General features: G+C 52.7%; 1 protein-coding gene across 8 annotated transcripts in view; it reads right to left on the bottom strand.

Moving 5' to 3' along the window:
* MAD1L1 (mitotic arrest deficient 1 like 1) overlaps window positions 1-24,386 on the bottom strand; it is a 598,556-nt gene that overhangs the window by 295,127 nt on the left and 279,043 nt on the right. For 6 of the 8 annotated variants that reach the window (XM_006167865.3, XM_006167866.3, XM_006167868.3 and 3 more), the window contains one exon: window positions 15,640-15,780. In XM_006167865.3, coding sequence (XP_006167927.1) covers window positions 15,640-15,780 — 141 coding nt within the window. Of the gene's footprint in view, window positions 1-15,639; window positions 15,781-20,115; window positions 20,185-24,386 lie in introns of those variants that run through there. The other 2 variants (XM_014583952.2, XM_014583953.2) reach the window with 2 other exon arrangements.

Here is a 24,386-nt window from a genome sequence, read left to right as displayed (position 1 = left end):
CACCCACCCCCAGGGAGGATGGCAACGTAGCAATCCCTTCTCCTCCATTTTCCTCTTGGGATCTTGGGCACGTACACACATGTGTCCAGCGTGAGTTTAAGTCACCGGGTCCAGGACTCGAACCGTGGTCGGCTACATGGGAGTTCAGTGACATAACCATTACGCTAACTGCTGGTCCCCAAAATCATATTTTTTTAAATGAGGGTGGACCTGGATGAAGCAGGAGTTGGAGTGGGAATGGTCAGTGAGCCTACACTGATGGTGTAAAAGAGGAGGTTAGATGTGGCGGGCTTAGCAGAGAGAAAGCATGAGAAGCACCCAGCAGGGCCCTGGCACAAAGCAGACATTCTATGAACACCCACTCCTCCCTCGCCTTATCATTGAGCAAAGACTGGGAATGCACAACCAAGGGACACTAAGATGACCACAGCCCGAGACCAGGAGATAATAACCCCGAGGTTGAAGACATCAATTCCAAGAAAAAGCTCATGACATTTTCTGGGACAGGGCATCAGGGGAGCTCCAGAGGGGATTCTTTTGAGACTAAAATTGTTCTGGGCCTTCTACTCTTGGACAAGCTGGAAGGACCTGCACCAGACTGGCCCTCCTTGCCCCAACTAACCAGAAAACCAGCCAAAATTTAGCATAGTGTCTAACGTGAGTTAAGCCATAGTTCTCACCCTGCGGGAAAGGCAGCACCGAACTCAGACCTTCAAGGGAAGGGAAGTGAGGCGATCCAGACTCATGGCCCCAAGGACCCCCGAGATTCGGGCAGGGAGGCCAATAATCACCCCAGCTTGCTATTCCAAGGACCCACAGGACCCCCGCGACTGCCCCAGCTCTGAGGACTCCCTGGACCCAGGCCTGCTACTGTCCTAGCTTACTGCCCTGAGGGCCCCCCAAGGACCCAAGCAGGCAGGCTCACTGAGCTGAGAAGACAGAAGCCCAGGCGGCTGGAACTGGCAGGCAAAGCACAAGAGAGGAAGAAAACATCAGAACAGAAACTTCACCAAAGATGACACAGGAGCAGCAAAGAAGCACACAAAAAGCTACACAGTATTAGTCATTAGGGACGTGCGAATTTAAACCACATGAAATGCACTGCTGTCCCACTGGATACAATTAAAAAGACTGACAATAGCCATGCTGGCAAGGATGGGGAGTGAGAGCTCCCACACGTTGCTAGTAGATACAAAACAGCACGGCCACTTTGGAAGACAGTTTGGCAGTTTCTTACGGATGTTAAAGCGAGCAGTCCCACTCCTAGATCTATACTCCAGAGATCCGAAAGCATTTGTTTACACAAAGACTGGGACTCAAATATTCATGGCAGCTTTATTCATAATAAGCAAGAACTGGAAACTACCTAACATCCATCGGTTAGCAAGTGGATAAACACACTTTGATAGAACGATACGATGGAATACTGTTTCGTAATAAAAATACATGAACTGCTGATACAACGTGGATGAATTTCAAAAGCACTATGCTAAGTCATAGACGACAGAGACAAACATATCCTGTGATTCCATTTATGTGACGCTCCAGAAAAGACAAAATTACAGTAGCAGGCCACAAGCCAGCGGTCTCCAGGAGCTGGGGTGGGAAACCGGCTGCGCTGGGCACCAGGGCAGTTCCTGGGTCAGTGGAGGAGGGGTTCTGTATCATGGGTGTAGTCTGTGAGGACAGAGACTTCACATGTCTGTCAACATTCATCAAACTGTACATATGAAGTGGGGAACTGCACTGCGTATATTTTATATTTCAACAAAGTTCTTTTTTTAATTGTTGGGAAAGTATGTATGCTCGCCAGAGAGAGACACAAAGAAAGAGAGGGAAAAAGTACCCCCCATGGGTTGTGGTCACTCCACAATCACTTCTTCTCTGTTTCTTCAACCTATTGGAATTTTGAACACATATACACATTCGACCAGCTGGCAAGAACTCAAACTATGTCGTCCATGTGGGATCCAGCTTCCCTAACCACTAGGCTAGAGGACCCGCCCATAATGCTGACTTCTAAAAAATTAAAATCCCCAGAAATTTAAAAAAAAAAAAAAAGACTCTGAAGATTGATCCCCAAACCCAAGTGGCACCCTGGCATCGGAAGACTGCTTTGCAAGATATTTCTTGAGGTGGGAGCAGCAGCAACCCTCAGATGATTCCTGCCATTTCAGCTAGTGAGGCCAGCTCCCACCACGAAAGAGACCAAACAGCAGCCTGGGGCACTGCCCTGGAGTGGTATTGGCTCAGAACTGATTTCTTTTAAAATGTTACTTGAGGCCAGCCCTGGAGCTTAGAAGTTAAAGTGAGCTAGATCACATATTGGCCAACAGCTGTTCGAGTCCTGGCCCTGACGGCTTAAAAACAACTGCCCGGCATGTGTGCATACCTGCCCAAAATCTTGACAGGGCAGAGAAATGGAGACGAAGGAATTGCAGTGTGACCATGCTCCATGGGGAGGTACTTTCTCCTTGTCTCTCTCTCTCTCTCTCTGGCAGGTGCACATGCCCCTAGCAATTAAAAAAAGAACAAAATATTATTTTGAAGTGATGCCAAAGTTTCAGAGCTACAGAATATAGCTGGAAAAGTGAGGTAAAACAGGTAGGAAGGGTTGGATGTCATGGCAACTTCTGACCCAGGAGATTCCAACAAGAATAAGGCATGACAGAGAAGCCAGAAAAACTCCAGAGCACTGCCAGCCTGACTGTATGACCCCATGTCCAGGCTTCACCAGGGACAAAAAATCGGAGGCATGGATAGCTTCAGGGGACTGAGGGAAGGCAATGTGCATGTCTCCAAGGCCAGGCAGGAGGATTCCCTGCCACGCAAAATAAGTAAATAAAGTAATAAAGGATTCTTCACTTTCTCAAATTACAATTCCCCTTGCAACTCTTATTAAAGTCACATGATCTCTACCTGGAAAAATGTCTGTAAGAGCAAACCCTGTGTGCAGGTCTGCTCAGGAGTCCCGGCGGCCAGCATCTGTGCTCTCCAAGAGACAAGGCTGGGATAGGGTGGTCATATCCAGCACATTCCCTGTCACCAGAACCCCTACCATCACTCTGCTCTGTGCATGTGACCCAGCGCTGGAAGGAAAGGCTTCTGCTCTGGGGACGGTTCTAAGCCCCCTCAGGCTGGAAAACCATAGACAGAATCTTTTCTTCCACCAATGTCATATAGCTACACATGAGGCCTAGGTCATGGACCCCATCTGCAGGACATGGTCCCCGAGTCACACTGCCTCCAGGAAGTGCTCCCTGATTCCTCCCAACAGCAGTGATCAGACACAGTTAGTCTTGGGGAAGCCACCTGGTTCCTCATGCTAGGGGCTTGCTCTACCAGTACCAAGACTCACCAGGAAAACTCACCCTCCTCCTTGGGATAGTCTGAACTGTATGCCCCTAAAAGAAGTCAAGTCCTAACTCCAATACTTGTGAACATAAATCCTACTTGGAAATAGGGGCTTTGCAGTTATAACTACATTAAGGACATCAAGATGAGGTCACCGCTGTGCTAAGGGTAGGTCCTAAATGCAATGACTGGGATCCTCCTAAGAAGAAGAGAGAGACAGACAGACACACAGGGAGGAGGACATGTGATGACAGAGACAGAGACAGGAGAGATGCACCATAAGCCAAGGGATGCAGCCACCAGAAGCTTGAGGGAGGCCTGAAAGAAGGGATCCTTCCTCAGAGCCTGCAGAGAGAACCAGCCCTGCTGAGGCCTTTGTCTCAGACTTCTAGCTTCTAAAACTGTGAGGTGCTTGGGGGTGGGAGGACATGCAGGGATCTGGCTGGTGGCCCTAGCCAGGCACCACCTCCACCTCTAAACAGGAGATCCTTTCTAAGATCTCAAGACTTCTGAAGCCCCAGGCCCCATCCCCCATAAGGACTGAGCAATGGGCCCAGCTGCATCATCTCAGATGGACACGCAGGGTCCATGGGAAGATGATGCACAAGACCAGGCCTCACTCCAGGAGGATTGCCCCGTCACAGTCACTGTGAGGCCCCCTTTCCAGGCCTGAGCATGACACCTCTCATAGTGGAGAGAGAGGAGGAGAAGTGATGGCTGCCTCTCCTCATAGAGAAACATGCCCCAGGGCACACAGGGCCTGGGGCGCCCTGAGAACTGAGGGCAAGATCCAGAGGGCAGTCACCTCCTAGCACCCAGCTGAGGCGGCAGGCAGGCGCAGGGCTCAGGTGCTGCCAGCTCGTCTCTTAATGAAAAGCATCTCATTTCTAAGAGCAGCTCCTTGTGGCTGGGTCCTGCCTGCCTCTGCAGTGCCTTCAGGAAAAGGAGCTGAGTACGCAGCTGATTTATTCTTGCTTTTTCCTTGAGATTTTCTGCTAGAGCCAGACTGCCATCTAAGCAATAAACACGGTCAAGGGATCCTGGTCTCACTAGAGTTCCCCCCTCCCCATGGGCATCCTGTCCTCAAGCCCCACGTCCTGCACCAGCTCAGCCCGCTGGCCTGCACAGCTAAGTGATGGCCTGGTACAAGGAGGGCCTGTCGTATTCATTCTGCTCACGCTGTTCAAGCTCCTGGCTCTGCCCAGGATGCAGAGTCTGAGCGGAGAGCAAGGCCTGACCTTGAGGAGCTCACACCCCACGAAGGAGGGGCATATAGCTCCAAGGCAGCGGGCTGGAAGCCTTGGTTGGGTCCCCAAGTCTGGGGCTTGTTTCCTCCCTGGAGAGTAGCTTGAGCAAGATTTCCCAGAGAGCGCAACCTCGGGCTGGACTCAGAGAAACAGGCTCTTGTGTGACAAGGGTAGCTGAAGGTCAGCAGAGTGTCTTCTACAGAACCATGCTCAGCCCAGATATGCGGGTACCAACTATGTGACCTGTGCTCGGCCAGTGAAGCCACCTTCAGAGGACCTGGGCACCTCTCACCCCCTGGGTCAGCCTGGCTGAGCCCTTGTCCAGCCCACAGTGTCCTCTCCAGTGAGATGAGAACCTTATGCTGGCCCTGTGCTCTGGAGGGACCTTGAGCAGCCTGGGAGAGGGTGGAACGTAGAGAAGGGTTTCTGAAGACATTGTAAGGAGCTTGAACTGACAGTCAGGAAGCCGGAGTATGCAGGCTAGAAGGCTGCTCCCAGGAAATCCAGGGGCTTCACTGTCCCCAGCCTCTCCTCCACGGCCCTAAGATCTACTAAAAGAGAAATGACCCAATTATCCCCGCTGTGGGTGGGACCATGAAGGCAAAGTGGGCTGGGCTGAGGTCTGGCTAGAAGAGTGAAGACTAGAGGAGGTTGAGGGAGGATGATTCTCAGATGCAAGGCTCAGTTTCCCCAAGAGGGGCCAAGAGCACCCAGAGCTAGAAGCACCCAGGGGTGGCAGGCCATGGGGAGAGGAAGCACCCAGGGGTGGCAGACCAAAGCAGATCATCACACAGCACAGAAAAACCAGCTCTGCTGGACCCCACCATCGCCACTCCCAGTCCCATAACCCTGGTAGTGGTCACAGCACTGCCTTTGCCTCATAGTGACCTACCGGCCACACGGCTCCTGGTACAGGCCCAGCTGTTCTTTAGCCGGGCCAGGTGGCTGCGTGTGCTCAGACACGAGCCCCAGGCCACACACCATTTGCGACACGTAGATGCTGCACTGAGACCTTGGCTGGGCTATTTTTATCCCGAGGTGAGAAGTTGCTGCCTGATGATCTAGCACCCCTGCCAGCATGCGGCAGGCCAGGGCACATCAGGGAGACTTGCAGGTGGGCATGGGCTAAGACAGGACACCGGAAAATCCTGATGGCCCCAACAGCAGGACGCTCTGGCTGAGGGGATCCTGAGAACACAAGTCCTGCACTGGAGAGACTGGAGCCCAAGGAAGGCAGCGGTCCCCCCACACCCTCAAGGTCACAGTTTACACAGAAGAGGAGGCAGAAGCCCTGGGCCTCCTGCCTAGTCTGCATGTGGGTTTGTGACAAAGTGTGAAGAAAAAGGACATAAAATGCCAGCCATCATAAAAGGTTTCCCAGGCCACAAACCAGGGCCACTTGAGGCGTCAGCGCCTGTTCTGCTTGGACAGTATCCCTGAGGGGCGTGGCCTGTGGATGTTGGCCAGAGGACAGCCACAAGCCCAGCTTTCCTAGCTGCTGGGCGGGCTGCCATGGTGGGTGCTCAGACCCCACACAAGATACTCAAAGGGCAAAGCAGGCACTCCTAAGGCAGAGGGGCTGGGACCCTGCCCCACCCAGTTCAGCCCACCATACTCACAGGGCACAGCTCAGGACTTTTCAGGGCAGTGGTTCTCAAAATGCGGGCCTGGCATGAGCGGCCTCAGTGTCATCCGGAACTTGTTAAAAGTGTGCATTCTTTAGCTCCAGTCCACACCGACTCAATCAGAGATGCTAAAACTTACATTGTAAGTGTTTAAATTGGAGCCAGACAACCAGAGTTTAAATCTTACTATCTTCCACTTACCAGCAGGATACCCTTCAACAACTGACTATCTCTACATGTTTTTGTTTTTTAAATGCCAGAGGGCACAGGCACCACCAGAGAGACAGTTGGGAGGAACCCCGTGGGGTGCAGTCACATTACAATCCCTTCCTCGATTTCTCCGTCCTATGGGGATTGGGACATGCATGCACACATGCCTATTATGTTATTCCAGCCACCAGGGCCGAGATTCGAACAGTAGTAAGCCATGCTGGACCTGTCTCCCCTGACCACTAGGTTATAGGGCCAGCTCTACATGTTTTTGTTTGTTTGTTTGTTTGTTTTTCTTTTTTAAATAATTACTTATTTGGGGCCAGCAGGTGGTGTGGTGGTTAAAGGTACTGGACTCCCACACGGCTGACCATGGTTCAAGTCCTGAACCTGGTGGCTTGCTTTCTCACTTTCTCTTTCTCTCTCTGGCCAATCAATCTGAAAAAGGAAAGGGAAAGGGAAAGGGAAGGAGAGAGGGAGGGAGGGAGGGAGGGAGGAAAACAAAGGAAGGAATGAAGGAAGGAAGGAAGGAAGGAAGTTAAATAAAATAATTCTTTAAAAAATTACTTATCTCGGAAACCAGCGGTTAGTGTAATGGCTATGTCGCTGGACTCCCACGTAGTCAACCATGGTTCGCGTCCTGGACCCGGTGGCTTAAAACTCATGCCGGGCACGTGTGCGTGTGTGCCCAAGATCCCGAGAGGAGAATGGAGGAGAAGGGATTGCGGTGTGACCATCCCCCCTGGGGGGGTGATTTCTCACTTTCTGTCTCTATCTCTCTCTCTGTCTGTCTGGCGAGAGCATGCGCCCTATAGCGAAAACCTCTCCAGAAAAAAAAAAAAAAAAAAGTAAAAACATTCTAAAAAAAAATTACTTATCTTAATTTTATTTGTTATTGTTGTTAGTAGTAGTAGTAGTTTTAGATTTGCTATAGGGTACATGCCCTCACCACACACACACACACACACATACACACACACACACAGCAGTGGCCGGGGGGAATGAGAAAGCAAACTGCTAGGTCTGGGACTCGAGCTGTGGTCGGCCATGGGGGATTCCTTAATCATCATGCCACCTGTTGGCCCCTCTACATGTTTTAATTATCTCGCTTCTTAGAGCATTTTTACTGCACCTATGGGTGGCAGTCCTCCTGTTCATGTTGAGAGGTGGTGTGCAGAGCCTTCCTCCTCAGAGTAAGACAGAACTTGTGTCTCCCATAAAGACCCCCTGGGCAGTCACTTCTGTCCCAATAGGGGCGGAGCCCCCACTTCCTGCATCCTGTGGTCAAACAGTCCTAGAATCCGCTATTATTTCTTCCTTCTTACCACCTTTGTCCACTTTTCCTTAACACATTGCTAACCTTTGTCTGTTCTGAGGTTTTTCATTTTGTTTTATCTGTGCTTTGTACAGTACAGCTGCCCTAAGTTCTCTACACAGGGAGCTCAGTAAATAAACACTTTCATAAGTAAGAAAAATAACATGTTAGGCCTGCAGACACATCCTTCATGAAGCCAAACCATGCGCAAAAAGGAGACCGCAGAACAAACTGCGCCGCGTGAGTCTCACAGAAGAAATCGAGGAGAGGGAAAAGTTATGAGGCTTGTTTTTTCCTAAATTGGGAGACAGAAATTATTTCAGATCCACTGCAATCTCAAACTGGGATTTTCCACATACCTCCATGCAGCCAGCAGCACCATAATCTGTTTTAATTAAATAAATTGGAAACACAAATCAGGCTGATATGTTGAATCAAGGTGGCACGCGCTGCATATTTATAGCTCCGTCGACAAGAGGATTCATGACATATGTTACCAACTTCTGCAGCCGCTTTATTAAATGGAATAAATAAAATCCGTGCAAAATGGCACAGACTTCACCAGAGAGAGGCTACTGGGACTCTCCCATCTCAACATCTCCAGTTTGTTTTGCTAAAATGTTTCTACCAGAATCAAAACATGTTCCACATTAGAACTGACTGATTAAGCTAAATGGGTAGAATGAGATGCCTCTGAAGGAGGTGGTGAGTTTCAAAGCCCCTTGGCCCCGTCCTCCCCACCTACAGCTGCCACTCCCCTGTACCTGCACGTGGAGGGCCCCTATAGCTTGCAGCACGTGTCTGCCCTGGGGACACACCCAGTGCCACACAATCTCACGGGAAAAACTGCAGACACTGCCACAGTGAGAGGAGACAGGAGTCTGAGGGTGAGGAAAGGGGTGAAGAGAGGTCAAAGCAGAGAGAGGGACAGAAAGACGTGCTCAGACAGACGATGAGAGAACAGAAAAGAAACAGAGGAAAGAAGCGGAGGAAGACTAGAAATGAAAGAAAAACAAATGAGTAGAGGTGGAGGAGAGCAGAGGCGGGGTAAGATCCCTGCACCTAGGAAGCCCACCAGGCTTTCCTTCCATCTGTTTGCCCTGGGTCCTCCCTCCCAGATCAGCAATACACAGTGAGAAATTGGGGACGGGGTGCACAACACACATCCCATTCCTAATCCATCTGCACACGCAGACCCCAGAGGGCTGTGGGGTGTTTTCCCTGCTCGCACCTTGGCCACCTTCTGGCTCGCTGAGACAAGAGCACACAAGCCACCCTGGGGCCCACCAGGGAGGGAGGTGCTCAGCTGCACGTCGTGAGCAACCATGCGCCCCAAACAGTGCTTGCATCTCAGCCGCCAGTGACGGATGGCTTGTCTGGGAGGCACTAAGGAGCCTTTACCAAATGAATTCTATGAAGTTACATAACTTTTTATAGTATGTCAATACGTGCCGCTCAACTAATAAACTTCTGACAGGCAGCTTGAAGCAGCTTTTCAAGCTCTCCCCAAGTGTGCAGAGTTTACAGTTTCTGATATATAAAATGTTACTGTTTAATAAAATAGAATTAAAAACCCACCCACCAAAGCCCCCAGGGCACCAGTCCTGCTGCCTGCAGCCGAGTCTACCTTCAGCCCACTCTAAAATAGAGGACGAGTCAAAGCTGGGGCCTCCTCCCCGTAGATAACCCCTTGGGGCAACAGGACCAGCCCGAAGGCTGTCACAGGCTACTGGCAGAGATCTGCTGCTGCCAACAAGGCTCAGAACTGGCTCCGGTGGGCTGCAGGGCACACAGCTTCCCGGGGCTGCCGGACCTCTCTGGGCTCAAGGTTCCTCTGGGAGTGAGCAGGGGTAAGGCTGCATACATGGTCTTACAGGGCCAGCAGCAGCTGTGAAGTCCCACACCTGGGCAGGGAGGTGTCTCTGGGGGGCATTCTCTGGGACACAGCTCCCTTGGTTCAGGGTTAGCTCTCTCATCCTTCAGAAAGAGTCGGGTGGACATGGCGTGAAGAGGACAAGGCAAGGAGCAGGCCTGTGCTACAGGAATGTCAGAAGATCCGCTCTTGGACTGCCACAGCAGAGCGCCTAGGTCAGAAGCACTGGCAGATGGCTTTTTTTTTTTTTTTGGAGAGGTTTTTGCTATAGGGCGTGTGCGCTCGCCAGAAAGACAGAGAGAGAGAGACAGAATGTGAGAAATCACCCCCCTGGGAGGATGACCATGCCGCAATCCCTCTTCCTCCATTCTCCTCTCAGGATCTTGGGCACGCATGCACACACACACGCGCGTGCCCAGTGTGACTTTAAGCCACCGCATCCGGGACTCGAACTGTGGTCGGCTACATGGGAGTCCAGCAACATAGCATTACACCATCTGCTGGTCCCAACATTTACCATCACAATGTCTACAATCAGGTGAAGGCGCCAGCCTGGAGTGCAGGGGGACCCAAGAGAGCCCTCAGGTGGCATAGAGTCAAAGGCCCCAGTTACACAGTGGCTGAGCTGCTGTTCAATGGGCACTCTTGACCTGGAGGCCTCTTCCCAAAACAAGGGTCAGGCTTGAGATGGGAAAAGGATCTGGGCTGTGGGATCCCAGGCAGGAGTGTGGCTGGCAGGTGGCAGGTCGTCAAGCCACATGGCTGCTTTGAACACAGCTTCCCTGGCTCCTTCTGCTCCCAATTCCTTCCCTGTCTAGCCCAGGGTTCTGCTCACTCAACACCCCAGCCATGAGTGACCAGGAGCCTAGAGGTTTCACTAGAGCTTAACAGCGTCAGGAGTGGTAGGCTAAGCCAGACAGTACAGGGCCAGAGTCCAGCAAGGAGACAAGTGCTTCTGGAAGGGGTCCACAGAAGCTCTGCCCCCACAGGTGCCCATGACCCATGGACCCCCCCAGAGGGATCCTCTCCCTGTAAGCGCAGCCCTGAACTGAGCTCAGTAAAATGCCTTCCAGTTCTCGCCTCCCTCTGGGTCAGGAAAGGATCTTCACCAGTGTTCTCACCAAACACACAGGGGCACCGTCACCAGACCTTGCAGAGTCGAGGAGACTAAGACCCCATCATAGAAATTGATGGCTGCAATTCGTGGCTTCTGATCCACTCCAGCATGACTGGCCTGGACTGCTCCTCTGAGCACAGTGGACACAGCCACTTCGCACCCACATCATGTGAAACCCTGCAACCTCTCGCGTGGACCCAGGATCCCACCTGGCCCTTGCTCTTCTCAGTTCAGGTGTGTGGTTCCTTGCATTGTGGCCACATTCTCCCTCTGTGGGAGTATGGTGCAGGCCCCAGCAGAGGCTCTCCCAGGGAGATGCCTGGGCCCAGGGAGCTCTGCTGGCAGAACTGATGCACAAGGATAAGATATGTGTGTCATGGTGCAGACGTGAAGAAACTAGGAAAATGCATAGTTCTATTTAAGAACGTGCCACTTGAGCCCACCACCCAGTGGTGTGGTGGTTAAAGGCGTTAGATTCCCCCATGGTTGACCGCAGTTCGAGCCTCAGACCTGGCGGCTTGTTTTCTCACTTTTCCTTTCTCTCTCACTCTGTCCCTCTCTGGTCAAATAAAAATAAATGAATAAATAAATAAATATAACTTTTTATTAAAAAAAAAAAAAAAGAATGTGCTACTCTTCACAAACCACAGAAAAGTCTTATTACCAGTGTGTTCTAGGTACACTTCTGTATTGTTATCAAGTATTTGGGAGACTCCCCTCCAGTTTCTGTACTGATGTCCTTCCTGTCCCTATTAGAGAGCAGGTAAAAAAAAAAAAAAAAAAAATATGCTACTCTTCACAAACCACAGAAAAGTCTTATTACCAGTGTGTTCTAGGTACACTTCTGTATTGTTATCAAGTATTTGGGAGACTCCCCTCCAGTTTCTGTACTGATGTCCTTCCTGTCCCTATTAGAGAGCAGGTACCCCACAAGTCTACAACTAGACAGCCCACTGGACCTCTCTGTGAGGATTAGGATACAGCACCCCAAAATGAGTCGAGGCAAACTCTCAGAAAAGTCCCAGCCCCTGCAGGAGCCCCAAACCCCACATTCCCCCTGAGTCCTACAATCACCCCAAGACCAGAGGCCTCTGCACTGGAGCAGCTGCTAGCATGTAATGACAAGTCCTGTCCCCCAGCACAGCTAACCAGGGCCTCCTCCAGTCTCAGTGCCCCTGCACCCCTCCGGTAAGATATAGCCAGGTTGTTCCCTCTCCAGCAAGTGTTCTCCAAGCCTCCACCAACATCGGCTCTAGGCACACTGCCTCTCCTTTGTCTTTGCCATGTGGCTGCCAGTTCCCACCTCACTCCTCCCTGGACAGGGAGCTCCCCAGGGCCTAGTGCAGGGGTGCCTACTACGGATTAGGTCAGAGGGTGATGGACCCACTGAGGTGAAGGGGAAGGACAGGAAGAAGGGAAACAGGTGAGGGCAGGTTTCTCTCTAGCAAAGGTCCTAAGACAGAGGAAGGGAAGGGTCTTTAGAGGTGAGCAGGGGAAAGTGCCAAGGCTCAGGAGAAACCCACCTCCTCTGGCTCTCTAGGAAGCAGCAGGCAACACCATGGGACTCTCAGACCTGCCTCATCCTCTCTCCAGGCTGGCCTTCCCAGAGCAGGGCTGGGAGCTGGTTTGCTGCCACCTAGTGGAAGCAGGAGGCTCAGGACTTCCCAGACAGAACAGATACAGGTTTCTGGGCAGGGCTCCACAGGGCACCTAGACCAACCCACAAGACTATGCTAAATCCAGTCGTCACTTCCAGGTCCTAAAGCAGTGAAAGGATAGCGCTCAGAATGTGAGGCATGTAGATTCTCCTTTCCTGCCTTGTGAGGTTCCAGAGGCCAGGGGACAAAGACCAGTCAGCCTGGCCTGAGTGTCCAGTCCTATCTTTTGTACCTGGCTCCTCTCCCAGGCAACAGCACAGCCAGGAGGGCAGGGTTTTATGGGAAGGAAGGAGAGCCTCCTCTCCACAAAGCAGAATTCTCAGGGCACCCTCCCTGACAAAGGCCAGGGCCAGGTCCCACTGCCACACAGGATAAGGTGGAGAAGCTAAAATACGTGGCTGCTCCAGACCCTGGAGAGCAGATAGCCCTCACCAGACTCTGAGCCGGTGGCTGACAAGACAACCTTACTCAGAGGGCACAAGGCCATGTGCTGGCTAGAGGAGTGTCTACCCAATAGACATAGCCCAATGTGACCTGGGTCTGCTTCTGGAGGGAACAGTAAAGAAGGGGACCCCAGGTGGATATGCAGAGGAGGCTAGGAGAGCTGAGGGGAGCAGCTCCCAGGCTCTTCCTGCCAAGACTGTGAACTTCCACTGTGACAATGAGAGAGAGGAGCAGTAAGGGCTAGCCAGATGCACTCCAGCCCCGCTGGGCCCCAGGTTCCTCTATCTGCCCAATTCTTCCCCAACTCCATGAGGTAGATGAGGGGAATAACCCACTACACAGGCCACCATGGGATGGGAGAAGAAGGGACCCCAACCCATACCCCATCAGCGGGGTGATGGCTGAGGCTGCTGACATGGCCACTGTGACTGCTCACTGACTGCCTCTGGTCACCTCGACACAGACACCAGAACGCACAGCACTGGATGTGCCCAAGCTGCCAGGCTCATCGTGAACTGCCCGGAGTGCGTGTGGCGAGCACAGGAGGAGCTCTCAATGTGAACAAAGCTAGGGACGACAGCGGGTGTCAGGGAGCCCTCCCTGCAAATCCCTCCTCATTAATGTTTCATGTGGAGAAAAATGTGTTGTAATAAAATGGCTATTAATGCACTCTTATTTATGATGCCCTCTCTTGATACAGCTGGAGTTAACCTTTCAAACCAGAACTGAAGGTCTGCAGCTAACAGCAGGCCCCTCCTGGGGCTCCTGGATACAGAAAGGGCCTGCCCTGCAGTGGTCAGAAGACCACGCCAGGTGTAGGACCTAAGGGCTGTCCCCATGAGCAGGGACAATGTAAGTCCCCATGACACCTGCTGGGACTTTCAGCATGGCCACATGTGTGCAAGGCCGAGTGGACACGAGGGCCCCAGGCCTTCTGAGCATCTGAATCTCTGTACCTTGTATGCCCTCTCTTACGCCCTGGACCATCTTCTGGGTGTCTTCCCAGCACAGCGCGTGAAACTCCTCCCTTCTTCCCTGAATACAGCAGCCCCCAGGGGACCAACACTGTGCAGATGCTGGAGCCCCTCCCTTACACGATTTTCTCTTTCTCCTTAACTCAGCACCTTCTAACACCCTGGATACATCACGTTTACTTATTAAACATCTCCTTCACTTAAAAGTTAATCTCTAAAGGGTTTGAGGCTGTCTGCTGTTCCCTTAGAGCACTGCCTGGCCCACAGTGGGGAGTAGCCGTGGTCACACCTGCCAGTCTGGTTTTCCTTTGAGGGACCTGGGTCATCTCTAGAGCTGGGACATCAGAGGTGATCCACAAACACTGTCTGAATGAGGAGCAGTGATAGCTGCCCAGGACGGGGATGGGGAGGGGGTGGGGTGGCAGGGTGGCTCACCAACACCTGTCATCTACAGTCTGTCACACCATGGAACTCCACCATCAAAGGCCAGAATGATCACAGTGACACTAAGACCAAAGAGTTTTCCGAACTACTTACTAGGCCATAGGCCATCTTGGCAGAAGCGTCAGACCCAGGGACCTCTGAGAGATGGGTAGCCCACCACTCAGCCTGCACTGCAGCCTGCAGCTCTGTGATCCATGGAAACCTAGCATTGCCACAAACCAGCCTGAGGACCTGGACATGCCTCTTGATCCATCAGGGGCTCAGTTTCCTTGTCAGTCAAATTCGAATAATAATAGCAACTATCCCAAGGATGTAGTGAGAATTAAAATGAATGACACAGGTAAAGGGCTTAGGGTAGAGCTGACCAAAGCAGGAATTTAACAAAGTTAGCTAATGTAGGAATGGTTTTTCCTGGCAGCCAAGAAGCCATGATGGCCCTGCCTTATGTCTAGGGGTCAGGAGACCCACCATGCCTCAGAAGGGCTGAGTTGTTCCTAACAGAAGTGCTAACCCCTTCTCTCCTCTGCCTCAGAGGGGAAAAGGTAGGCTTTCCCCCACTCAGGGCTGGGAATGGTTTGCTGAGAACTGCTGGCCCAGGGGAGCACTGATCTCTGGGCCTTACAAGACCTCAGCTGCTTTCCTCTGCTGAACAAATAAGGGCCTGGACCCCGGCCACCCAGGGAGGAGTAGCAAGGTGGGAATCAGAATGGCCACAGGGAGCCCATGTATACGTGACCACTAAGACAGCCCACGAGACCTAAGGCCACAGCAGCCAACAGAGTTCGTCTCTAACGTGGGTTCTGTCCTCTGTCCACATGTGGCTAGAAGAGGACACAGATCTTCACAGAGGGATCACAGGTGGCACTGGGCAGTGGAGGGAAAAGACAGAGCTAAGGCCATCCTCCTCCTAGAGGACCTCGTGGCATCACCAGGAAAGGGGGCTCGGGCTGGAGGACGTGGTAGGAGGGGAAAGCCCTGCCCTCACCATGCAGTGAGTTGGGCAGCACTGGGCCCGCTCTCCAGGCCACAAGCACAGCCTCCCATGGGTCACCTCCAAGGCACACAGAGACTGACCATTCAGCTGCTCCTCACACTGATGCCATTGATGGGATGGGATGCTCATCGCACAAAACCCCAACCCTGTGTAGCTTACCTGCCTGTTGTCTGGGGAGCCATCTAGACTCCCCGACAAACTGAGGAAGACACGATTGCTGGGCTTGTGTTACATATGTAAAATAACCAGCCTATAAGCCCCCACCACACGCACACAGTTAAAGAGGACAGGACTAAGACCAGACGAGACTCTGCCCAAGTCCTCTCAGGGGAGGTCTTGTCCTGTTTGATGCCAGGAGCCCCAGCCCTCCCACTGCAGACTCACCTCTACCTCCGTGCTGTGGGCATGCACCTTCTGCACCATATCCTCGGCCTCCCGCATGCGACGGGTCAGCTGGGGTGAGTACTCGGCCTGGGTCAGCTCGCTGTCGTAGGACCCCAGGATGGCACGCATGCCGTCCCGCTCCTGTGGGCACAGAGTGCAGCTGGTCAGGGTGGGGCAAGCAGCAGTGAGAGGAAGCTGGAGACAAGCACAGGATATGCTGCTCTCGGGACTCAGACCCTACCCGCCTTCTGGTCCTTGCCAGCTCCCCAGAGCCCACTCTCACAAGCCCAATGTCATGGGGAGAGGTCCCACATGTTCGGAACACAGCCTAGGCCCCTGAACGTTGAGCCCGTCTGTGGTCTCAGTGCTCGCTCTGACTGTGTTGGGCTGTGATCCAGGCAGACGTGTGCCTCCTGCCCTGCCATGCTGTGTGAACACTGGCTAGATGGGGAATACAGGCCTCCTGACTGCCACGGACACACTACGCTCAGGTGGGGGCCATGGTGGGTGCCATGGTGGGCGCAGGCCTCTCTTCTCTCCTAGCTAGTACTTGTGGGTCTATGTGACTTCTCTGAGTCCCCGTGTAACCTCTCTGGGTCCCAGTCAGGAGGTGGGCTTGCAGCCTCTTCCCATGACTTCTGACCCGGCCTCTAATTAGTAACAGAGCAAGGATATGACATGGCCAGTCTGTGAGTGGGGCAGACTGACTGCAGGGAAGCTGCCAACCCACAGCTCTGTTCAACTGCCCAGGGCTCTGACAGGCTTCCAGGTCCCTGCTGAAGCAGTTCTGGTCCCAGCAGTGCTCCTGGGATGCTGAGGGCATCGACATGTCACCACACACAAGTCACACCCAGCATCCTTCCTTCTTTTCTTGGTCAAAAGGTGGGAGTCACAAGGAGCAGCAGCTCCAGTTTCTTGGGATGACAGCCTGAGCACATAGCCTCAGGACTAATTCTTAGAGCCATAACAGAAGTCACCACTCAGGTATCCCCTGCTTGAACCTGATTAGGGTCGATAGTGTGAGCCAGGAAGTTCGGGCCCTGTGAGAGATGGGCAGCTTCTTCCAGACCCAGAGCTGGGATCAGAACAGTCTTTCCTGAGATGCTTGAGTAATCAATCATATAACCCCACAGGGACAAGTCCTTCCACTAAGTCAGCAGGGAAGCCTACAGAGAGTAAGGACATCCTGGGGTCAGGAACTAAGCTGTTCCCACTCGGTTGCCTACTGTCATTTCTCCCGTCCCTGGACTGGGGTGCCCAGATGTGGGCCTAAATCCACAGAGCCACTGGACTCTCCTGAGCCCAGGCAGAATCTGAGCAGAGGTTCCAGGCACACGGGCCCTCCTCCTCCCTGCTGTCACCTGTTGAGCTCACAGGGATGACAAAATGAAAGGAAGTGAAGCCCTCCTCCAGGAACCCAGGCTGGTTGGAGCACAGCTGCTCGGTTTTCCACGTGCACACAAACGTTCTGGGATTAGAACAACATGGATTTGGATTCAGCAGGTCCACGCAGGCCTGGGAATCTGCAAGTCTACACGGTGCCTCAGAGATGTCCCTGCCGATGCACTCACTGACCTCAGCCTGGGGTTCTGCCCCACTCATGGGTCCAGGCAGGGGAGAAAGCCAGGGGCAGCAGAACTCAGCAAGAAGATGAATTTCAATGTGGCCCAGGTTCAAATCCCAGCTTGGCCCCAGGCCAGCTAACTCATCTCCCAGGTGTCAGTCCCTTTGTTAATAAGGCGGTGCAACTGGACAGTTATGAAGATCAACACTGTCCTGGACGGAGTGTCCAGCGAGCTACCCTGTAAGCAACCATGCCTGCAGAATGACTAAGATTCCACTAATGTCGGCAAACATTAGCCATTTATAAAGCCCAGGGAACAGCTTCAGTGCATCCTCTGACACATCTCCTTCCCAGCGCGCACATGGAAAGGGAGCTAGTAAAAGATCAGCCCAGCCGCAGTAGGACCTTGCTCTGTGCCCCTGGTCAGCGCACTCGCTCGCGAGTGAGTGGCGAACCTTCCTCGTGAGTACTGGCTGAAAGGAGAACTCATGCCTGATGGAGACCTGCTTGCTCGGCCTTGAAGTCCGAGTAGAGATTTCCAGGCACACAGGCACTCTCCTCCCTGCTGTCACCTGTTGAGCTCACAGGGATGACGAAATTAAAGGAAGTGAAGCCCTCCTACAGGAAACCAGAATCCCTTTCCACATCTATTGTCTCAGTTTGGGCTGAGACAAGCTGAGACCCAACCAGAGTCCCCACAAGAAACCAAGCCAAAAGCCTAGCTCCCCCAGCAGCAATGCCGTTTACCCATCCCTGCCGAGGCCCTTCCCTTCCAACTGGGAGTGGCTGAGGGTGCCGGGGGGCTGAGGAAATGTGGTGGCACCCACGGACTCAGACTGCCGTGTCTGGAGCTCTCCTGCTTCCTCACAAGCCAGGCACACGGCTGTCACCCCGGCACAGACTTCATAATTAGTTGATGACAAAAAATTCAATAAGTAAGAAATTAAAGTTACAAATCCAACAGGAACTGGTCACATATACATGGAAAATTTGTTTCCACGGGAAGGTTTATCGAGTGTCATAATTTTATTGAAATCCTATATCTTCCTATTGACTTTTATCGTTTCAAGCTGGTTACCGGAGTTATCATTACCAGACTGTCGCCGCCGTGCAAGGCCGGGGCGGGGGATTTCCTTTCATAAACAAGCTGTAATTGTCTCCTTTATTGATCAATAAATCACTACAGCGCTGCCCTTCGGTGCGGCTCACTCCTATTACATCCCCCGGCTAGCGAAGGCTGGCATTGAAGGCAAGAATAAAATGAAAAGTTTGTTGTCTGTACCTTCTCAAGAAATTGTTTTGTCATTAGTAGTAAAAGAGCAAGGATTGTGCTGGTTTGATTTGATAATGGCTTTTTAATGACGATTCCACTCGTGGTAAAGTTTGCTTCATTTCCACTTGAGCGGATGCTGGCGATTAATCGCTGAACAAACAGGCACCCGGGCTGAGCCGGAGGAGCCTGAAAGACTTGCTCGAGAAGCACAAAACAAAATGCTATTTTCCACTGAGTGCCTCTCCTTGGGTATACAGAACACAGTCCTGTTGGAAAGCAATACATTTGCTTGTCACATAATTAATGGCAGCTCAGAGAATGTTACAGACAGCATCACCTCTGAAAAAGTCAGCTGAAGATTTGGGAGAGCCTCTCAGCACGTCTGGACCAAACTGAGCCGAGAAGTGGGAGAATGAAGCGTATGATAAAGGAGGAAACCCCCATTCCCGGCCTGTGGTGATCAGGCTGGATGGGGTGACTTTCCCAGAAAATTGGCAAGAGAAGCCAGATGGCCAGTCCTCTTCCTGCCCTCACGAAACCCCAGCCTCAGTGTTCCAGTCTGTAAAATGGAAGAGCCCCATGGTATTTACAGACTACCCCACAGAGAGGACTCATGGAGACTGGGCATCGGGTGCAAGAGAGTGCTCTGTAAACAGCTAAGCCTGCACAGAGACTGTGTCATGTTAGGAGCAGCTGTGCCCTATGGCAAAGACTTCCCATCAGGGGCTGGACAGGGCCCATGCTAGGTGGCAGAGGGTATGAACATGACCCGTGGATGAGCTTTCTGCAGACTGGGTCAGGAGGTGTTCAGGGTTGGTGTGTGAGAGGAGTCAGGGAACAAGGGTGAGTCCACTCCCTAGGACAAGCAGCTGAGAGCCCAGCACCAGGGACCTCAGGGCCAGCAGGCAAGGGCACCAAAACAGAGAATATAAGGCCCTCTCCTCCTGGCACTAAAACTCTATCCAGAACAGCCTCTGCCACCCTACCTCCTCCACTGGCTTGTACGTGTGACAGGGTCAGAAACAAGGACATGATGGGATCTTCTAGAAGCTCTGGAACATACCAGTATGGAGGGGGTTGGTAGGAGGAAATGAATTTTGGTCTGTTCTAAATTCACCAAATTAAGGGAGTGGAGTGCTTTGCTGGTGTTGAGAAGTGAGAGTGAGAGTGAGAGTGAGAGAGAGAGAGAGAGAGAGAGAGATGATCACAAGGCTGAGAAAGAATTGTAAGTTCAAGTCCAGCTATGATTTCCCAGAAAGACAACTGAGGCACAGAGGTACAAAGCTGCTTGTTCAAAGCCCCTGGGGGTGGGGGGGGGCGGGTACCCACGTGTCCCAACCCCACTCCTTGCTGGTGAGCAAGCCACACAACAACGTTCCTTCTCATGACTGGGAAGTGGCCAAACACTGCAGCCCCAGGATAGTCTGAGTGTGGACTCGGGGTAGCATGGCCAGTCAGGGCTGGCCGGTGACTGTCACTGGACACAGCAACAAACAGGAGGTGTGGGAACCAGCTGGCCTAGCTCCTTGGTCACTGCTTCTCCAGATGCAAACAGGCAGCTCTGGGAGTCCTGGTAAGGAGCAACCTCAGGGATCTGGTGGGAAGTCATAGAGGAAAGCCAAAGAGCCTGAACACAGACCCCAGTTCCCGGGACCTACAGCAGCAGCACTGCCTCAGACAGGGTTGGTTCAACTACAGAATCTCAGGACCCACCCAGGCCTATGGAACCAGCATCTGCATTCTAAGAAGCCCCAAGGTGATTTGTGAGCATTATCCCAGGCAACAGCAAAAGCTCTCAACTGCCAACTTCTATCCTACCCCAAACGCTGGGCTTTTCCTTTCCTCAAGGTCACTGAGGAAGAGTTCTTCACTCAGGGACCGTCTGCCCAGCCTTCTCCATGCCCTCACTGACCACCTCGTCACCACCTCCCAGTACACATCTCAGTCCCCTCAGCAGCTATGTCTTCCTTCTGAAACTTCAGCCTCAAGGGCAGAACTTACTGACTTGTCCAAAATGCTCACCTCCTGTGTCCAGCACAGTTCTGGGTCTAGGGAGGAGTTCACTAAGGACAAGCAGGAGGGGGGAGGGAACATCTTCTTCCCAGGTTGCAAGCTCTGTAAAGGCAGGGCTGTGACAGAACAGCAGGAGGGGTGAGTTTTCTGTACATTTCAGCCTTTTCACAGGCAGAGAAGTACTCAGAATCCTATGGCTTTGGGTGAACAGCTAATACTTTAGACAGGGAGGAACAACCAAGAGGGAAGAAAATCCCAAGCAGGTGACAGAACCGAAAGGCTGAGAGTGGAAGCACAGATGACAGGTGTGTACATGTGTGTACAAGTATATTGTCGATGTTCATACATGTATGTATCTACATATGTGGTGTGTCACACATGCATATGCACCAGTTTGTATGTCTATGCCCATGTAAATGTAGAAAATCTTCACCAGATCGAGTCCTAAACATCCCTTCCCACCCAAGAGTGCAGGTGGAAAGCAGGAGTTATGCTTCTGCCCCGCAAGCCCACAAGCAACCACCCGCAGAGCCCCTCTGAGAAGCCTGGACTGGGGTTAAGGGTCTTTCAGGAGATTTCAATGGAACCAACGAAGGCTGCTTCATTTTGTACTCCTCCCTCCCTCCCTCTCTTCCTCCATTCTAAAACTGAGTACAAGCATGAAGGCCCATGCTAGGCTCTGACAGGCAGGGGAAAATGCAGAGAAACCAATGTAGGCTACAGCTAAGGGACCCACAGGTGCCGGAGGGAGACAGAGGCAACTGCAGCCTGGCCAGCCTCAGAGGGGTCCTAGAAGGTAGGCGAGGAGGCCATGGCCCAGGGACGGTCTGTACCACCTGGTCCCAGAGGCTTAGGGAGGATCTGGGCAGCCTGGGTGGGCAGAGCTGAGGAAGGGCACTCTAATCAAAGGGAACAGCAGGAGTCAGCACCCAGAGGACCCTTGCAGGAGAGCAATAAAGATAATGATGATCATTCCCTAATCAGCCAGTCCTCCAAGGTGAGTTAATTACCACTGAGCTTTTAAGTGTAAGCCCCAAAATATGCTGATGAATCCCATGGGGGTGGAGAAAGACAAGTCCCTACGTGGAGGCTGAAGAACACCATGTGAGGAGTGGGAGGTTATGGGGTGCCCCTGCAGTCCCCAGCTGGAGGGACGGGCTAGTCCCATCCGAGGAATGGCTGCCCTTCTGCAGGGAAGCACCAGAGGGCAAGCCCTCGCCATGACTGGGGAAGGGATAAAGGAGAGCTCATCAGGCCCCAGAACAAGAATGGAGACCAGAGCCCCTCAGCCTGTAAGAGCAAGGAGCCATAGGGAGAGCACCATCCAGGAGCTTGGAGCTCATAGCAAGGAGGCCAGCACGGCAGAGCAGTGAGTAGGGACAGAGCCAGCTGCAGAAGGCTGACCCAGCCAGCCCATGGCCAGTCAACTCCACCCCTCAAGAAGCACGCATGTGAGAGGTGCTTGCCCATCCAGCTCCCAGGTCACAGAGACCCAAAGGGCCCAAATCCTGGCCAGATTCCAACTAGCTGTGTAACCTTGAGGAAAACAATGAGCCTTTCTGAGCCTCAGGATGCTCAACTGTAAAGTGGAAAGGGTGAAGAACCCCTTGGGGTCATTATAAAGTTCAAACCCAGTACTGCACACAAAGCTCTGAATGCAGAGCCTAGCCCTGGCTGGGTGTGTAATCAGTGCTGGCCACTGTCACAGTCACTGTTTTCCTCCTGTCTAATCTTGTTTCTCCTTCGCCTACAATCATACCTGCTTGGGAAAGAAGGCAGGCGAGACAAGGAAAGGCCTCATGGCCCTACATGACCGAGGCAGCCCCTGGGAGGGTCTCCTGCCCCCGTGAGGCAGGTGCACTGCAGGTACTCAGAAGCTCACTTCCTGGCTGAAGAAGCCAGTGCTTAGAGATGAAAGGACCTGCCCAAGCTCACAGAGCAGGGGTGGAAATGGGGGGCTTTGGGGTTAGCTGTGTTTGGTGGGGACAGGCCCTTAGTAAAGCTGTCCTGGGTTTGGTGCCCTGATTATGTCATCACCCTCAGATTTCCAAGAAATCCAAAGGTGACGTGAGCTTGAGCATGTCCTTGGGCCCCTAGGTGAAGCAGCAGCCATCTATTTCCCTTCCATTCACTCCCCCACCCCCACCCCCCTGCCTCTAGCACTGAGTGGCCGGACCTGATTTGCTCTCTCCTGCCCACTCAGGCCTGGTGCCCGTCTGAAAGTCCTTCGCGGGCTGCCCAGCATGCGGGGAACATTCTCTGCGGTATCTCCTCCCAGCTCTTCCGCCTCCCCCGCGGCCATCTCACCTAGTCTCGGCCACCTCCACTCAACTCTTAGTCACTGCACAGCTTTTTTAAGAAGAGGAAATTTATGATCATAAATAGCTGCAAAACCCTGTTCCAATTACCTCCCCCATCACACAGAGTCACCAAAAGAAATGTAATGGGATTCAAGCAGAAATCCGAGCCTGCGGACTGCCTGCTCAGCTCTCTGATCCCAGCGCCATTTCTCTGTCAGCCGACCTCCCACAGACCTTTTCCTTAGACCCTCTTTCCACAGCCCACACAGTGACCAGAGGGGCTCCAACAATATGGTCAGGCAAAACTAGGAGCCTACTCTACAAGAAAGGATGTTCCAAGAGGCAGGAGGCCGCCCTCTACCCCAGCCAGGTGCTAGGGCCCAGGCTGGGCCCCTGAACCTGCCAAAGCTTATGACTCCAGCCACTGGAGTTCCATCAAAAACATGAGCTGACAGATGACAACATGTGGAAGGACCACGCCTGGATCAGACAGAGCTGAGTTCAAATCCTGACTGTCATAACTAACTGGGCAGCCTTGGGCTAGGGTTTCCACAGCTCAGGACGCACCTTCTCGTATGGAACGGGAACATGACTACCTCAAACGGTGTTTAAAGAAACCAGGGCTAATATATGCAAAATGGTGCTGCATACAGGACAGGATGAAGGCAGGGATGGGGAAGAGGGAGGACAGCTGCCCAACCCAGCCTCCAGATACCCCCTCACTGTCAGAGGGCATGAGGGCACAGGGGCCCAGCACCCACACCCGCTCCCAGCCAGCCCCTGGGCCTTCGCACCTCCACCCTCCAGTGCCTCATTTCCTCCCCCTCCATCCCCCTCTGTTTCTGAGGCTTGCTGGTCCTCAACGTTTTCTCCACTTGCTGACAACTGACTGTTTGGATTATGATTCACTAAGGCAAACTTTAATTGGTTATTCACATCAGCACTGCATTTTAATGTCACCAATTACTTACACATACGTTACCTCATTTAATCATTGATCTTCAAAACTCTGCCAGGCAGGCACAGAGCTGAGGGAAGGTCCTCAGAGTGGGGGGGTCCCTGGACATTATCCCAAAGCTCCACGAGGGTCTGTTTCTGATACTCGGAGCACAGCAGAGGGCAGAGCTCCCAGCCAGCAGTGTCAGTGAGAGGGGGAGCCCTACCCTGGCCTCAGCAGCCAGGTCAATGGCCAGCTCTGGGACTCAGTGGCCATGGGTGGCCTGGGCTGGCTAGATCACCTCAGAGCTGTCCCTACCTGACCCCAAAACTTCCCTAACTGGCTGGGAGATGCAAGAACAAGAGCAGCAAGCCAGCAGCTGAGGCTGAGGGCTGCCGTAACATGCACCTGCCCACAGCAGCCACCCAGATCCTGACTGAGGGTCACAGTGGTCACCTCCTTTGTCCCTCTGCCCACTCCAACCCAAAGTTTCTGCTAATCTAACCAGGCTGCTTGCAAAGCCAGCACAGGGCTGACACAGAATAGCCTGACACAAACTCTCAGGCTGGCAAAGTGGGCCCCACAAACCAAAGTGGGCAGCCTGCCCCCCCCCTCCAGCCACACTAGCAGAGCTGGTTCTGAGGGGCCCTGCTCACATCA

This window comes from Tupaia chinensis, unplaced genomic scaffold (assembly GCF_000334495.1).
Source record: "Tupaia chinensis unplaced genomic scaffold, TupChi_1.0 Scaffold145208_1, whole genome shotgun sequence".
NCBI lineage: Eukaryota > Metazoa > Chordata > Mammalia > Scandentia > Tupaiidae > Tupaia > Tupaia belangeri.
Note: the sequence above shows the minus strand (reverse complement) of the source record. Positions and strands in the feature narration are given on the sequence as shown.